Source organism: Glycine soja, chromosome 8, assembly GCF_004193775.1.
Source record: "Glycine soja cultivar W05 chromosome 8, ASM419377v2, whole genome shotgun sequence".
In the NCBI taxonomy this organism is placed as follows: Eukaryota; Viridiplantae; Streptophyta; class Magnoliopsida; order Fabales; family Fabaceae; genus Glycine; species Glycine soja.
In genome coordinates this window covers 47,910,642-47,927,564 of record NC_041009.1, presented here as the reverse complement: position 1 = coordinate 47,927,564, position 16,923 = coordinate 47,910,642, and the positions used below count along the sequence as shown (strand labels likewise).

General features: G+C 31.2%; 2 protein-coding genes and 1 long non-coding RNA gene across 7 annotated transcripts; all 3 read right to left on the bottom strand.

Annotated features, from left to right (window-relative positions):
* Nucleotides 1-1,983: 1,983 nt before the first annotated feature.
* On the bottom strand, nt 1,984-2,444 carry LOC114424263. The gene has a single exon (XM_028391102.1). It carries the CDS (start codon nt 2,329-2,331, stop codon nt 1,984-1,986), a length of 348 nt encoding a protein of 115 aa, XP_028246903.1. The 5' UTR covers nt 2,332-2,444.
* Nucleotides 2,445-4,288: 1,844 nt separating this feature from the next.
* Nucleotides 4,289-7,728, bottom strand: LOC114423845 (protein ABA DEFICIENT 4, chloroplastic-like). The gene is made up of 6 exons (XM_028390745.1): nt 7,515-7,728; nt 6,720-6,933; nt 5,259-5,359; nt 4,855-4,983; nt 4,684-4,772; nt 4,289-4,607 (listed from the first exon to the last, which is right to left on the bottom strand). The coding sequence occupies exons 1-6, from the start codon at nt 7,557-7,559 to the stop codon at nt 4,460-4,462; spliced, it is 726 nt and encodes a 241-aa protein (XP_028246546.1). The 5' UTR covers nt 7,560-7,728; the 3' UTR covers nt 4,289-4,459.
* A 4,774-nt stretch (nt 7,729-12,502) lies between these two features.
* On the bottom strand, nt 12,503-16,837 carry LOC114424541. 5 transcript variants are annotated; one of them, XR_003669009.1, is made up of 7 exons: nt 16,714-16,837; nt 16,224-16,632; nt 16,055-16,154; nt 14,058-14,143; nt 13,323-13,366; nt 12,899-13,030; nt 12,503-12,807 (listed from the first exon to the last, which is right to left on the bottom strand). It is a non-coding gene; the product is annotated as an uncharacterized LOC114424541 (long non-coding RNA). The 5 variants fall into 5 exon arrangements; XR_003669011.1 differs by having other exon boundaries at nt 16,055-16,132; XR_003669012.1 differs by having other exon boundaries at nt 16,055-16,303; nt 16,462-16,632.
* Between the last annotated feature and the right edge of the window lie 86 nt (nt 16,838-16,923).

Below are 16,923 nucleotides of genomic sequence, written 5' to 3'. Positions count from 1 at the left end.
CATAATATCCTTCATCAATGTTATCAACACCTTCTTCTTTTCTGAACTTCTCCTTTTGATTCATTAGTGTGCTAGCAGATTTGCATTCCTCCATTTGAAACTTCTTCAAATTTTCTTTTGCATATTTCCTTTTTTTCATGTTTAGCATTCTTTCAAGATGACAATGATCAAGTCTCTTGTGCTTGAATTTCATGGGTGTGACTTGAGTGGAATAGGTTGTATGCTCCTCCTCTGCTGGATCAAATGAGAAGCTTTTACCTTTCATTTTAACCCTTAGAACTTTCCGGCCAAAATTGTCATAGATAAAGCAATGTTGATGTTCAAAGGACACTTTAAATCTCTTTTTAATCAACTGACCTACGCTTAGCAAGTTTTGGTCAATGTTAGGTACATAAAGAACATCTGATATTAATTTGATACCTGAACACGTTGAAATTGCAACAGTTCCTTTTCCTTTTACAGGAATATAGCCACCATTCCTAATTCTGACCTTTGAGACATTAGTTGGCTTCAAATCTTTGAATAAGGTCTTATCATATGTCATGTGGTTCGTACAACCACTATCAATCAACCAACTTTCCCTTGATTCACTACTCAAGAAGCATGTGGCCACAACCAGTTGGTCATCTTCTTCTTGATTAGCAATCTGAGCTCCCTCATCATGGTGATTTTTGTTGGGGCAGATCACCGCTTCATGTCCTATCTGGTTGCACTTGTTACATTTTGCATCTGGTCTCCTCCAACATCTGAAAGGTGCATGACCTTTTTTGCCACAATGATGACAAGGTGGATAATTTTTCTTTTTATCCTTACCTTTGTTTTGGTTGTTTGCATTATTTTCGCTGCTTGTTGGCTGATTCTTCTTGAAAAAATCCTTTTTGCTTTCATCAACTTCATGATGTTTGGCGGGCAAAGCACCTTCGACAACACGATCTTGCCTCATCAACCTTCGCTGCTCTTGAGCTTGCAGGGCATGTAGCACTTCTGCCAATGTGATTTTCGATAGATCCTTTGTGTTCTCCAATGAAGCTATAGATGCTTCATACCTCTCCGGCACCGTTACCAAAATTTTCTCTACAATTCTCGAATCAGTAAAATCACTTCCCAACAACTTTATCTTGTTGGCAATACCCAACAATTTGTTTGAGTATTCTTTGATTGTATCTGACTCTTTCATCCTTTGAAGCTCAAATTTCCTCCTTAAATTTAACACTTGCATGCTTCGTATTCTATCATCTCCAGTGTATTCCTCTTTCAGATAATTCCAAATTGCTTTGGGTGATTTAAGAGTCATGATTCTGATGAATATCATTTGTGAAACACCAGTGAACAAACATGATCTCGCCTTTGCTTTCTTCATCTTTCTTTCCTTGTGATTTTTAATTTGGGCCATGGTGGGATTTTCAGGCAGCGGAAATATTTCATAATCCTCTTCCACAACATCCCATAAATCCAAAGACTCCATGTAGGATTGCATTTTCACTTCCCAAAGATCATAATTCTCTCCATCAAAGATTGGAAGAGTTATGTGGGAAAAACTTGCTTCACCTTCCATGGTAGAAGTCCCGTAAGAATAAGGCTCTGATACCAATTGTTGGTTTTGAGGAGGAAATTATAAAAAACAGAGGAGAGAAGAGAGACAATACGTATGCAGAGGAAATAGAATTATTCTATTCTAATTCAAATTGTTCTCAACAGTGATACAATAAATAGCAAAAGATAAACTAATTAGATAACAAGATATTAGCAAAACAGAATATTAAAACTAACTTGCTCCTTAAAGATAAGAATCACTTATTTGACTAGGCTAATCCATTAAAACTGTTTTACTCCTAAAAGATAGGGAATCAACTTATTTACTAAATCCTATTTTAAAAATTGAAAAATAAAATATTATGCAGTTACAAAAGTATATCTTCAACAGAAACTACCAACATACATGACATACTTTTATAACTAAATTTTGGTTTTTCAGTTGAAATGCTAGTTATCTTTTTGAGAATGTACCTGTCCTAACAAGCTAATAGCATAGCCATCGTGGCCAGAAGATGAAAAGAAGGGCAACCAGTGTTCAGCCCAGCACCGAGCAGCGTAGTAGCTTACATGAACAAAAACCATAGGAGGGTATTCGACATTTGTGTTCTTTTCAGCACCCTTTTGCACAATCACCTCCATGCTTAGACCACTGGGGAGCTCGTGGAAATTACGACTCTTCCCTTGCTTTAGATCGTACTGGGCACGCATCTTCTTCTCTCTGCTCATAACCGCCGCAGTCTTCAAATTGGAACGGTTCACAAAAAGTGTGTGCGACCCAGAAACACATATAGCCATTGCCTCTCTTCTTCTTCTTCTTCTTCTTCTTCTTCTTCTTCTTCTTCTTCTTCTTCTTCTTCTTCTTCAAAGTATCGGTCTTTGGCGCCAACGAGATAAGGGTCACGCAACAGCAACGGTAACACCAAGCTCTTCTTCTCTCTGGTTGGATTGAGTGTAATAGAATAAAATGGAAAATTAAATTTATTATTTTAAATGTTATTGAAATTTCTTCAATATTTTTAATTTATTAAAATGAATAGGCTCAGAATCATATTCTGTTCAGGCAAACAAAGGTTCCTTATCAGAGCAATTGGTTTCACTGAAAGAGGAGAGCATGACCACATTGAAGGATTTCATAACAAAGCATAATGTTCCTCATGATGTCCCAGATGAGTCATTAGAAGCTTCTTCAGATGATGATGATGCTGATGATATTCCTGAGAAGCCTCAAGCGAAGTCAAAGAAAACCAAGTTGACTTAGCTTTTGACATGTGGTTTGATCGGTCTGAATCATTTGATGTATATACTGTATGATTTAACTTTTAGTTAATTTATTGAAAAATTTACGAAGTAGTTTTTGGGGACAGACTACAAAACGTACCAACTTATAGCGTTATGGAAGCAAGGTTATGTTTCACTGTTCATAAGTTTTCAGTTGTTTTTTTCTGTCTGTCTGTATGTATTTTTTTATTTTTCAGCCGAAGTATTGTTTGGAACCTTCAACGGTTATAACTAGTGTCCAGAGAGATGCATTTACATTTGTTATGCTGCTCAGGGTAACAAAATAACAACTTGAGCATTTTGTCCACATAAACTAATGTTAAATAATGGGGGGAAATGATATCAGCTGAAAATTCAAGATACAAATGCTGGGTACAATGGTGTTTGATTTGAGTGTTTTCTATTTTCACTTTCAAATAAAACAGAAAATAAGAATGAAAATGTTTGGTGAAAATGTGGAAACACCTTATAATATTTTCTTCTCACACTTAAATCAAATTTCAAGTTGTTTTTATAGTGACAGTTACACAAGAATTTATCAGGTTTATTAAGTGTTACAAATATAACAAATTTGGCATTAAAAAAAGGAGTTGTGTAACAATCCTTCCCAAAAAGTAAATTGTTTTTCAAAATTTTCATGACCTTGATTTTGCCAAGATTCCCTAGCACCGTAGGCTAGCTTGGATAGATGAGACCGATGTTGATTAAAAGAGAAGATTGATTCAAAGTTTATTTCGCAGCTCAAAACATTGAATAGATGCTCAGATTGATGGTTTGATTAAAAGAGTTTGATTGAAAGTTTATTTTGCAGCTTAAAGGAAGCAGTGTGGCACACAGCTAAGATAATAGGCACACTAATTTATGTGTTATTTGAATAGAAGACCAAACTTACTGCGAACATTATATTTTTCCCCAACTCGTTTTGAATTCTTCTTTATATTTCAAAAAGAAAATCAAAATCTTGCCTATGCCCAGTCATTAAAATGGTACTAAAAATATGTGGTATATGACTAGTGTATATTTTGATTTGATTTGTGGTCTAGTTCAAAATAATAATAAAATAAAAGCCAATGCTAAATTTGAAAAGTGATGATGGTATCTAAAAATTCAATTGGTAAAAGACGTGGCATTTATTTGCAAAATTTCTAAAAGCTTCTTGAAAGTTTTACTGTTTTAGAAGGGAGTGTTGCATTGCAGATTTCACACTCAGTCTGCACTCAAAACCATTGGAGAGTTCCATATTATTGATTCACAGAGTAGGGAGAGTGGGAGACTCATTTTTAACCAACACAAACTGATTTTCTTTTCAACACATTGTCACCTAATTATCAGTCAAAGCAAGAGATTAAATTTCCATTTTTTCCTATACATAATTAGACTCTTACATTTCAAACTCATTTTTAATTTCCAGTTTTTAGAAAATAAAGTTTCCTATTGTTTCCTCGTTTTTAATAAAATTGATAGTTACTCGTTATTTTTTTTCATAAATTTCAATTGCCTGCCATTGCAATGCCCTTTGGGCCACCTTGTGACAGATATAAAGTACCTTTAAAAATTCATAAGTAACTTCAACTCAAACAAGACTTCCTCAGATTCTTATTCAAATGAATTCTAGTTCGCCTCAGTATAAGCAGGTGTCTGTCCTCTATAAACCATGACCCTCTTTTGTGGCAGGTTTGGTCATGGCTTTGGTGATGACATGAGTAAGAATTCCAATGGGGCAAAAGAACAAGCAAAAAGAAACAGAATGCCGAGTTTCAATCTGATTCTTCAGTCCATCTTGGAAAACATGCCTGAATTCAAAACCACGATTACTATCAGAAAAATAACTAAAGAATGAGAAAACAAGACTAAGATAAAATGCATGACCTTGCAGCAAAAAGATCAATAACCAACAGGTGAATCCAAGCAGAGGCCAAAGTCATCTCACTCGAGAACATTTTTGCTATACCAGGCAGCTGCATGAAGCATACACAGTTATCAGTTGGATACAACTCTTTTGGGAAGAGAAATTGCATCATTGAATGCATACATACACACCTCTGGTAGCAAGTATTTACTTGCAAAAATCAACCGAACTGTCTCAGGGGTCCAAGAAAGGTACAACAAATATGCATATAGAATGCTAAGCACTACATACGGTATACTACTCTCCATAGACTTCTTGGTCTGCATTTTTGCATTTAAGGAAAATGAATCAGGAAAACAGACATTAATTGCAAAATCAAAATCCAATAAAAAGGTACGAGAAAGAAGAATATCCGAATCCGCCAAAATGTAATTTTACTACTACAGGAGAAAGGTCCAAGTTTAGTTTGGGGGGGAGGGGTTAAATGTATATCTAGCATACCTATGTAAATACTTTTTGCATATTATATATACTTGAGAAAAGATGAATTGTGATCATGGATCATAAATTTTCTCAAATGCAGTAAGAAACATACTAGTTCAGATTTTGGAGCTAGAACCATAAGTGTGTAAAATGGGAGCACTGCTATTGTTCCTGCTGTAAATGCAGTGCTAGCAAGTTGAGATCCTATGAAGCCTGAAAAATAAAGGTAGAAAAAAGAATATCATGAAAAAATAGTCACCACCAGTTATACAGGAAAAATGAAAGTTCAGTCTACTTTAAACAAAGAGTACAGATGGCCAAAATGATTAAGATAACTATATAACACACCTTTGCTATTTAGAATTACTATGATGAAAGAATTACTGATTCTCATTACCTTTTACAGTAAAATAGCAATATATCAACAGATAAAAGCAAAACTTTATACCCAACCAGAATAAATGTAATGATTGTAGGAAATTTAGATTACATGACTAACAGATAGTCAAGCCCCAAGCTGGGGGAACACAAGAAAACTAAATAAGGGAACTCCATTCTTGTGGACTCAAGACATAAACTACACAAAAGAAATTCACAAGTTTGATGCAAGTATTGCTCAATAGCTGCAGTGAAACCTGACATCTTGCATACCTTTCTTAGAAATTGAACATCTGCTTCAAGAGCAGATCTGATAGCAAGAGTTTTAAGCACAGAACATAATCAACTTTCAAGCATGTTTGAACAAGTGGTTCAATCAATATTAAAGAGTTTGGTGTCCAACCAAAATGATTTTCTTCAAGGCTATCAAAATCAAAGTCAGAGTATGCTACAATATAACGAAAAAGTAGGAACCAGAACAGCAGAGATCGGCAGCCACATGAAAATTTTGGAAGATTAAATCAAAAGGAACAACTTAATATCAATAACTGGTCTCCAGAACTAACAAAGAATAAAGCCAACTAACTTAATGAAGCTTTAACTAAGATCAACAACACATTGCAAAGTCATGCAAACAATGAATAGATATTTATAGCTTTCAGTAGATTCAATGTCCGTGTATATAGTATGTACAATAATTTAGGTTATTATGGGAATACTCCCAAAAGAGGTACGCTAACTATATAAATGCATCCTGGGTATCAAATCCTTAATTTGTGCTCTTTTTCAAGATAAACAATATTAGTTTACTGGTAAGAGATCCAATTTTTTTTTGCATAAGAACCAAAATACATCAAGCATTATGCCCAAATCTATTGAATGATGAATTATATCGATGAAGAAACAGCTTCCACCAGTGATATATTTATATAAATCAGAATGCAGGGAAATTTTCCAAGGGTCAAAATTACAGCAGACCACTGAGTAAGTTTAAAGCAAAGAGACCTAATAGCAAAATCTCCAAGTTCACCTGTAAGAAGCTCTGAGAAATGGAAAACGGTCATCAACATGCAAATGCAAACACCAGAGACTTTACTAGGGTGCTTAAAATTAATTTGGTCCGGCACAAGACACGAATCTTGTTATTTTAAAACTGAGTTTCAAAAGTAGAAAATGTAGCATAAGAAAGGATTACATGAAACTTTCATTTGACCCCTTTTTGGATAATGAAGAAGCAATCTTGTAGCTGTTGGTTTCACAATAATTCTGGATCCTCCCATGAAATTCCAATCTCCGCTTAAGTTGACTCTACTTCTCACAATGCGTCCCTTACAAAGCTCAGCACCATTACTTCTGATAGGGAAAGCAAAATTTTGCCCCTTCCCAACAGAACCACAAGGTTTCATAGCCTGCCCCAAATGTAAGAAATAGAATCTCAATTGTAAACATACTTTTTGAGCCCAGAAATACACCTTATGTAATCCATAGATAAGAATAATTGAACCACATTGTTAGATAATAAACTTTTTTTATTCTCGGGGTGAAATAACCAGAATGCGCAGATGATTCTTTAAACGACAGATAAACTCAGTTCAGCAAGCAAGGACTATTTCAACAAAACCATAATTGTTACATAAGAGAAAAAGTGCATGAATTCGGAGGTTTGAATGGCATAGAGTGGCAAGGTTTTGAAATATAAACACCTTTTAACTCCACTATACCAACAATAGCCTGGTATAGATCCATGCAAAGTAAAACAAACAAACTTGTTAAATCTAAAAGAAAAAAGAAATTCGCAAATGCCCATCTACGCCAGATGGTCATTTTCAATCAACAACCACTCAAAGTTTGAAACTTTAGAGTTCAAACGGAAGGCCCATTTAAGGGGCAGGGGGGGAAATGAACAGAAGTCCAGAAAAATACTGCCTCGTAAACAAAAAGTAAAGAGAATTGCATGTAAGAGTAGAAAGCAGCAATAGGAAAAGTTAACCTTGAATGTCAATGGAGAATGGGAAAAGCAAGAAGAGAAAGACATGATTGAAGGAATAACTGATTCAGCAGCAGTGGCCACTTCTTCATATATATAGTAGAATTTATTAATGAAGAGAGTGACCGGAATTGGCACTGGAGAAAAGAAAAACAACTCAAATAGTTGGAAGGAGGACCAACTCAATTACTCTAAGTCTCAAACCAAACAAGTAAAGGCACTGAAACTGTGAAACTTAACACAAATTACGAGTGCAACGTTAAATGGTATTTTTTTTACCGGTACAATATAAGAGTTTAATGGTCATAAAAAGAGTATCGTCCATCCAATCATAATTTATGGTTAACTTGATTTTTAACACATTTTCATATATGATGTAGTTTAATTTGATGAGTGTGTAAACTGTTTTTCATTTCATATAATCCTTTTTCTCATAGTACAAATGAAAACAAATTTTACACTGAATAATCTGTAACTCAACAATTAATTTTCTTAAATAGTGTAAATCGTTCTTTAAAAAAATAGTGTAAATCAACCCTTTAAAAAATAGTATAAAATTACTTATGTTTCGCAAGAAATTTAGTTAATTTTTAATTTTATTTATTAATTAAAAAATTTATTTGATTTTTCATTAAAGAAGTTTTTTTTAATAACTTTTATTATTTTTTAGATGTTACTTGAAGTGTAGTTTTTTAAAATGTTAGTTTCTAATTTTTAGCTTTTTATATTTTCTTATTTTTTATTCTTAATATATTTATCAAATTTCTTAGATACTTTTTTTTAAATAAATCATAATTCGATTGTTTTTCATATATTTTATATTTTTTAACTACTTCAACAATTAATTTTATCAAACACTTCTAATTTAATAAACTAATTTTTCAACTTTTAATTTCTAACTTTCAACTAATTTTTTAACTTTCAATTAATTTTCTAATTTTTAGTTAGTTTTTTCGAACAATAGATATCAAAATCATTTAGAAAAACAAAAATATCATAGACAATTTATTAAAATGAAATTTATTTCTTTAAACATTAAAAATTGACACACATATTGTCAACTCCATTTTACATTAGAGTAGACAATACCATTGTTTATTTTGTCTTTTAAATTTTTTTATAAAAGTCAACCATCTCATTTATCTACTTTTATGTATGTATAATTAATGAAGATAGATAATAATATTGTCTACTTTCATATTTAAAAATGTATAAAAGGAAGTAGATAACGTTATAATTGTCTCTAATGTTAGTACAATTTTTAATATCGTCTGGTGTAGTTTAAGAAAAAAATTACTTTAAACATATATAATTATATGAGTTTAATGTAATACATAACTTAAATTGATGAAAAAAAATATTATACCTTAATAATCTGCGAAATATAATTAAGTTGATGCTCCTGCTTGATCAACTATTAATCATAAAAGATGGAAAAGAGTAAATCGTGAGTTGCTAGACAAATTACACAGAGAAAAAATAAATAGAAGATCATACTTTTTTTTTTTTGAAAAAAAAAAGGATATTTAAAAGAAGTCAACAGTAACATTATAAACTTTCAAAATTATAAAAGAAGTGGACAATTACATTATTTACTTTTATGTTTAAAAAAATAAAAGAAAATCAACAATGTTTCTTGTCTACTTTCATATATATTGAAATTGTCTACTTCTATTATTTTTAAAAAAATTATTATCTTTTTCCATGTAAAAAAAAGTTGAAGTTGACAATGCCGATGATGATTTTAAAATTTTTTAAAAATATAACCTTATTTTAAGAAATAGGCTATTTAATTATTGATTTCTTAAATAATTTCAAAATATCCAAATCGATTTACATTATCTAGAAAATACTTTTTGAGTATTATGCTTTATTTTTTTAATTATGTATTAATTGCTATACATGTATTGATAAGTATATAAATGAAATATATTAATGAGCATTTAAATCATATTATTTATTATGTGTATTTAACATGTCTAATGGTTTTTATGTACCTAGATTATACTCTTTCTATTTCTTTATATGTCTTTTAAGTGTTTTTTTTTTTTTTTACTTTTTATGATCTTAATCCTTTTGTTTATTAGGGAAATAAGTTCAAACTAATTTGGAGTTCGGTGGAATGATAAATAAAGTCTGACAAAAAATTATTTCTGTCAAGGATTAAACTTGGATAGTATCCAAACAATTCAATCTTAAACATTAATCACTTGTGCTCAATCACTTGATTAAAAAATAATAACATTTTTTTTAGAAACTAAGAAATGCAATAATTTTTTCTAACCTTAATAAAATAGTACTCATTTTGTCCCAAAATAAGTGTTATTTTATATTGTTTTACACATATTAAGAAAAACCAATAAATAGATGAAAAATAATAATAATTTTACAAAGCTAATCTTATTATATAGATGAACGAGAGTAGTATTATAATATTGGATTCAAAAATTAAAGTGATGTTTATTATGAGTATTGGTGAAAAAGGATAATTCATGTTATATTGAAAAATCAAATATAACATTTAGTTTGAGACAATTTTTTTACTCATATATGAAACTTATTTTAGGATAAAGGGAGCATGAGATTTCTTATTTTATTCTTTTTTTTTACTCTATAATAAATGCACATGTGTAAACCAATTAAAATTAGGTGAAAAACAAGGATATAATTGACAAAGGGATAATTAATGTTATATTGAACTTTTAAAACAATGAATAAATAAATAATATTCCAAAAATACAACACTTAAAAAAAAACAAAGGAAGTATTATTTTGTTTTCTTGTATTGGTAAAATACATAAATTGAATATATTAATAAATATTTAATTACTAAAATTCATTGTATATATTTGTTAGGTGTAATAAATTCAAATGTATTTTTTTCTGAATAATATCAATGTATTTAGTATATGTTAATTTATTTTCTTACTTAATAAATTCATGTATTCTGATAAGTAGAAATTGTATTGACTTAATAACACCAAAATATTTAAGACAAAAAAACTCATTATTTTGTTTATTTAATTAATTTATATAAGGGTATTATGGTACTTTAATATTTAATTAAAAACTTTTTTCTCTCACCTCTGTATCTTGAGTTTTTGAACTAAAAATAAAAAATAAATAAAAATTATTCAAATAATACAAATATAAAATTATTTACACAAAGGATAAAAATATCATCAGGTGAGAGATCGATTTCCACACCTGATTTCTCAAAGAGTAACACATAAAAATATTGACCTCAATGTTAGGAAATCAGTGGTCCATGTACCGATCTCTCAATATTTTTTTTCATTTCATTTTTATAATCTTATATTTTTGTTTTTTTAATTGTGTATTTATTTTATATTTTTTTAATATTTTATTTTAATTTTTATAGAATTTTTTTTATTTCCTTTTAATTTGAAATTTTATGATTTATTTTAAAAAAGAATATTAGTTATAGGAATTACTTAATTTCTTTAAACTTTTTGTGAAGGTGACTTTTCACGTTTTTTTATTTTTATTTATGATGTTTTATCCATAAGTTTATGGTATTTGCGATGAAAATGATCATGGCAGTAATATGATATTGTATGATGTTTTATCGATCACGGTGGTGGTAGAAGTAACAATGACAATAATCATGACAATGGCGATTGGCGGTGGTTGCGGTGACAGCTATGATAGTTGTGACGGAAACGATCATGACGGTGGTGGCGGTGATCATGATGGTAATAGGTTTGAGATATGTTAAGATGACATAAATTAAATCTTTAAGATATTTGATAAATTTGTTAGAGATTTTACGGTTAAATAAAATTTAAATTTAAAATATTTTAATTTTAATCTTTCATTTTAATTTAACAAGTGAGATTTTAATTCTCAAGTAGCTTAATCTTTTTGTATTTTTTATATTAAAATTAAAAAAAATACCTAAAGGAAGGAGAGAGAATGAGTAAGGGGGAGAAATAAATGACACACAACTAGAACACACACATTATTTGTAATAAGCTAGAGAAGTAATAACTTAAATACTTAATGTCCCCACCCTCCTTCCCCCCCCCCCCCCCCCCCCCCACACACACACACACATGTATATATTAGGAATTGCTCTAAAAAGACATTTTCTTGTCACACATTATTTGTAGTAAGCTAGAGAAGTAATAACTTAATACTTAATGTAAAGACACAACTATGTTTTTTTTTTTTTTTTTTGATGTGAATGTAGTTGAGTCTTACATTACTACGCCAACCATTTATATTACACAATTGTGCTTATGATTTTGCATTCAAGTTTATTTATATTACAAATAAATTATTGATATGTTTCTTTATATTACAAATACTAAATGAATTGCAAAAGGATAGTTGATTGATCCTGAGAAGTGAGCAAGAAACTTTTGGAAATCTTGCCAACTTTTTTAGAGTGATTTTTGTTTAATCATGTTATTGATAGAGTATTTGTTGATCATTTTTAGTGAAATTTTTTTCTCTTAATCAATTTTTTTCATCACAAGGCTTGAGCTAAGACCTTAAGAGGATTACATTCAGTACTACTTAGACTAATAAAAAAAAATTATATATGATTGGAATAATAATAAACAAATAGAAAAACAGAAACAACGAAGCTAACTCCTAGAAAATGAGCTCTCTGAAGCATCAGCTACATCTAAATAAGACATGAGTCCAAAATCTCAAAGCCTACATCCGATGAAGACCCTTGCTTCGCTAGCCATTCTGTGCACACTACTAAGAAAATTGATTTCAAAGACACTTGTATGGGGCTTTTCACGTCGGTTTACAACCGTCTTTGAAATCGCCTTCATAGAAAGTCAACACTTTTCATGAAATTTTTTCAACTGTTTGAGATTCCTTATTTCTACATCGATTCTTGACAAAATTGTTTTAGAATTTGTTTTAAAAAAAAATAAAAAAATTAATGTTTCTAAGATGATTTTTGAAAAAAAATCATTTTAGAAAATGAACTTTCTAACGTCTTAGAAGGTCCAATTTGTAAGCCAGTTCTTTGAAGGATTCGTCTTAGAAAATAGAAACTTTCTAAGATGATTTTTTTAAGAAACCATCTTAGAAAGGATATTTTTTTTGTTTTACATACAGGTGTATGAATTTCGAAATTCAAATTGTTCATCTCACATTTAATTCTTGTGGAATTAGGTACATAGACTTGTTATATTGTACAATAGATTATCCAAAGGATTACCAATAGAGATGAACATTAAGGGAATAATAAGGCCAACCTCAACATTTCAAGTATATTAGGCCAGCTGTAATGAAGTTTCTGTCCATATCTCTGAAAGAATTTGTATAAATCAATATCATGAAAACAAACAATGAGGAAATAAAAATGACAAAGATACTTGACCAATCAATAACAGCATTACCTCTAAGACATGCAAAAGAATTTTCAAAGATCCAACACGAACATCTACACTTTGAGTAGAAAAATAAAGCACCTTTAGTGGAGATATGACAGAACATTCAACAGACCTGAAGTTATCAACATTGACTTCCATCTGCATATCGTGTAACACACATTAAGACCTCTTTTAATACATTATGAATTGCCAGATAAATGGTAGAAGGTCTCAGTTCCTGTGATGGTTCAAGAGACTTGGATAGTTTGTAGTCTTGGAACCAATCAACCTAAGACAGCAGATATAGACTGATCAAGCGCATCAAGTGCCATGTTTTTCAAATGTGGATTAGAATTATCAGGTAGGTGCAAAAGCAAGTCAAAATATCCATTGCAATGAAAATGAAACTAGCATTGCCACATAAAAGAAACAATAAGAGAGAAAAGGAAACCTCGAGAAAGTGACTAATAACTTGATCCCAAAATGGCTCAAATCCTGTGGTGAAAAAGGATAATATAACGTTTTAATACCTTCACTCAACAAAAAAAATTCAAGAATGAATACTCAAAAAATCCAAATAAGTAGTAAATAGAACCTCACAAGTATCTACTTATGAAAAACACGACATGAGAATGAACAATTAAACATCATCCAGCATAAAAGATTTGCTATCATGCTTAAAGTTATTGGAGCTACATATTGTGAACATTATTCACAAGGATGGATATCATTCTTTCCACTGAAAAGCTTAAGCTTCCAATTTTTTGACTAGTTGTCGGTCCCAAACTGCTTGAAATCATGCATTGATGTGAAAGTTGACATAATGCAGAGAGGAGAGACTTTACAGAAGATATATGCATCAGAGCAAAGCTCTCAAAGAACTTTCAACAGAAAATAATATCAGGTTAGATCAATATATTCCCAACAGAAAAATGCATAAAGAAATAAAATAAATGCTTAGGTACCAATAAAATCAGAAAAATACAGAATGAAACGGAATCAAAGCTTAGATGGCAATAAAGGCAAAATTGCATTCTCAACATTGAACATGAAAAAGGATTTCCAAGGAAAAACAGCTATAAAAAAGAAAACACTTAGTGACATACATGCTCATCATAAGTTGGGTGTAGTAGATGAAAGTTATCTTTTATGCTAACCACCAAACAACTAAAATTAGTTTATTCACCTGAGAGTTCAAGAAGAGAGTATATTGAAGTCACTGGATTGGGTAGATAACTCCCTTGTGAACTTTGGGACAGGGGTGGAGACCTCCTGTAGATATAATCATGTACTCAGTAAATTGAAAATATAAGACACACCCAAAAGAAATTTTCAACAAAAATATGCAGCAAATGAACATGAAAATTCGACAAACATCTGGAAAAAAAAGTCATTAGAAATAAGAAGAAATAGAATACGTGAGAAGAAAAGTGTAAAGAATATATGAGTAGTGTATATGAGTAACTCAGTTTAGTTTACCACTGAGTTAGTTAACAGTTAGCTTTAGTTACTTTTAAGTTACAACAGTTACAATTGATTCTCAACTGTGTCTCAACAGTATACACTACTCATATACTCTTACAAAAAGACATCCTGATTAGCAGAGGCACAAAAAAAGAAACAGAAAAATCAAATAAGCAAGTAAAAAAAAATAAGGGTCTCAAATCACTTCATGTATTATTTGCTAGAGACAACCCCTTAAAGAGACCTTTTACCAAGCACTAGAGAGGCCAAAAGGAAAGTCCTGTCCCAAAACAGAGTTGTTGTTAGTTGAAAAGCCTCATTGCCACTCCATAGAACAGCCGAAAACATTAATATAGAACTATTCCATCATCTGTTGTACAAAACCCCTGAAGTTGAGTTTGGTAAACTGATTCGGATGGATCAAGCTATAGGACAGCATCACCTGATATATGCCAGGAAAGAGCAGGTTCTGTAGCCTGTAGGTCTCCTAATTTGCAGCCAATCATTAGAATATGGTTTATTGGCATCTGCTAATGAAAGGCTTAATCTTGGATGGAATTACAGCAGTAGTATTTCACTCTATTTTTTAGAGGGAAGGAAAGTGAAGGGTTTTAGATGAATATTAACTAGGGCTATCAAGAGTTCATACTCATCTATTGAAGTTGAAGGACAATTGAAAAGGTCTTAATGTTGGTGGTACCTCATTTAGAACAATTGTGCCATCTAGAATCCGCAAGAAAGATTTCAACAGAGATTCTTTATCTGGTATTGTCATTGCACAAATTCCTAAGGAAATACGAGATTCCAGGCATTTTTATTGACAGAGAATGGAAAGGCTACAAAAGCAACGGTGGGGATGGAGAAACCCCTAATCCAAGAGTCCTCACCAAATTTTATACAAGAACAATCACCCATAAAAAAGTGAGCAGAATCAAAAAGTAACTAGTATTATGATACTCAAATACAAACAGCCACACTAAGCAACATTGCCACAAATTAGGTGTTTTTCCATTGCAAGGCCACAGATTGTGTTTTAATAAAGTTCAATAATTCACCACACTATTTGATTGGCCAATCTACTATTCAAACTACTAGGCCTTACAAATAATGTTTATCGGAATATACAGGAAATAACCCATCTACCAGACTCACAATGCATCTAAATGATGAAGAAACCAACACTTTCATAACAATTTGATCACAAGGTGTTTCAATTTTCACATTGTAAAGGTAACCAAAAAAAAAAAATCTTCCTAGATGAAATTTACAAGCAAGTGTAACAGTACATGATTAAATGTCTCTTCGGTTTTTCTTTGATATTAATGTTAAATTAACGAGTGCTAACAACATATTACTATTTGTTAAAATTTGATAGAAATTAAAAAATCATAAGTGAGACTCATTAAAAAGTGAGATTAACAAAATTTTGTGATGTTCAATAAATTTTAATCAATAAAAAAAAGTGTTTAAAAGAGTACCTCAAATTTCTTTCCTTTTTTTTCCCTTCATATTGATTGTCTCTAACAGGTAACCAAACACATCCTACTATGTTTTCTAAAAACAGAATATGACCAACATTTGTTGGAGGAAATTTTGTGTATATACAATTCTGAATCAGACATCATCACTTTTAATTCTCTATATGTCAATTCTTAAACACAAACTGATTAAAAAGAAGAAGGTAATTTAATGGTAAAAAAGTGAATTAAAAAGAGCTACCTTGGGGAGAGTAAGAAGGGGTTGAAGAGAGCAATCACAGTGACAAGGAGGACAAGGATAAGAGGTGGCAACAATGGCCTGAAATTGTTTCTTCAGGTAACTAGAAGCATGTAAATCTAGCAAAATTAGCCCAATAATAGACAAAAGATCTGGATAGGTAGACAAATACCTGTGCCTGTTGAAGACGGACTCGAGAGCCTGCCTGCTTCATCAATTAAATCTATAGCTTTGTCTGACAAAAATCGATCACTGCAGGAAATACAAATTATTTTAAGCTAGAAAATATTTAAGATACACAGCATGAACAAAACAACAACTACATCAGAGTTCCAAAATAAAAAGAAACTTGTCTGATCTCCAGCATAAATGAATAGAATAGGTAAAATGAACCGAAAAGGGAGCAGAACGTTCAAATGTGACAGCTGCACATCTGTATAACGGAGCTTGTGGTGAATTTCATAGCGTTCTCTAAGTCCTTTCAGTATTTGTATGGTTTCATCTGGCTGGAATCGCCTCTCCAGAGCTGGATCCTTTTCGATGTGCTTCCTATATTCATCCAGTGTTGTGGCTCCTATACACTGCATAAAATTTCTTACAACAGTAAGTGCATATATTAACTTGAGCATTGCAGTAGGTTTAGCATAAGCATAACCAGATACCTTCAAATTTCACAACCAGCCTACAACTATAAAAGATTCCTAGCAGCGGTTTTGAAGTTGTTAATCCTGCTAATGAGGGCAGCATGATATTGACGTTCTCTTCCTGCATGGGAAGTGAGCTTAAAGAATCTGACTCACAAATGACATTGATATATCCCAAACGATTTGTTTGTTTTTTAGAGTGACTTTAATTCCTTAATTTTGGAAATT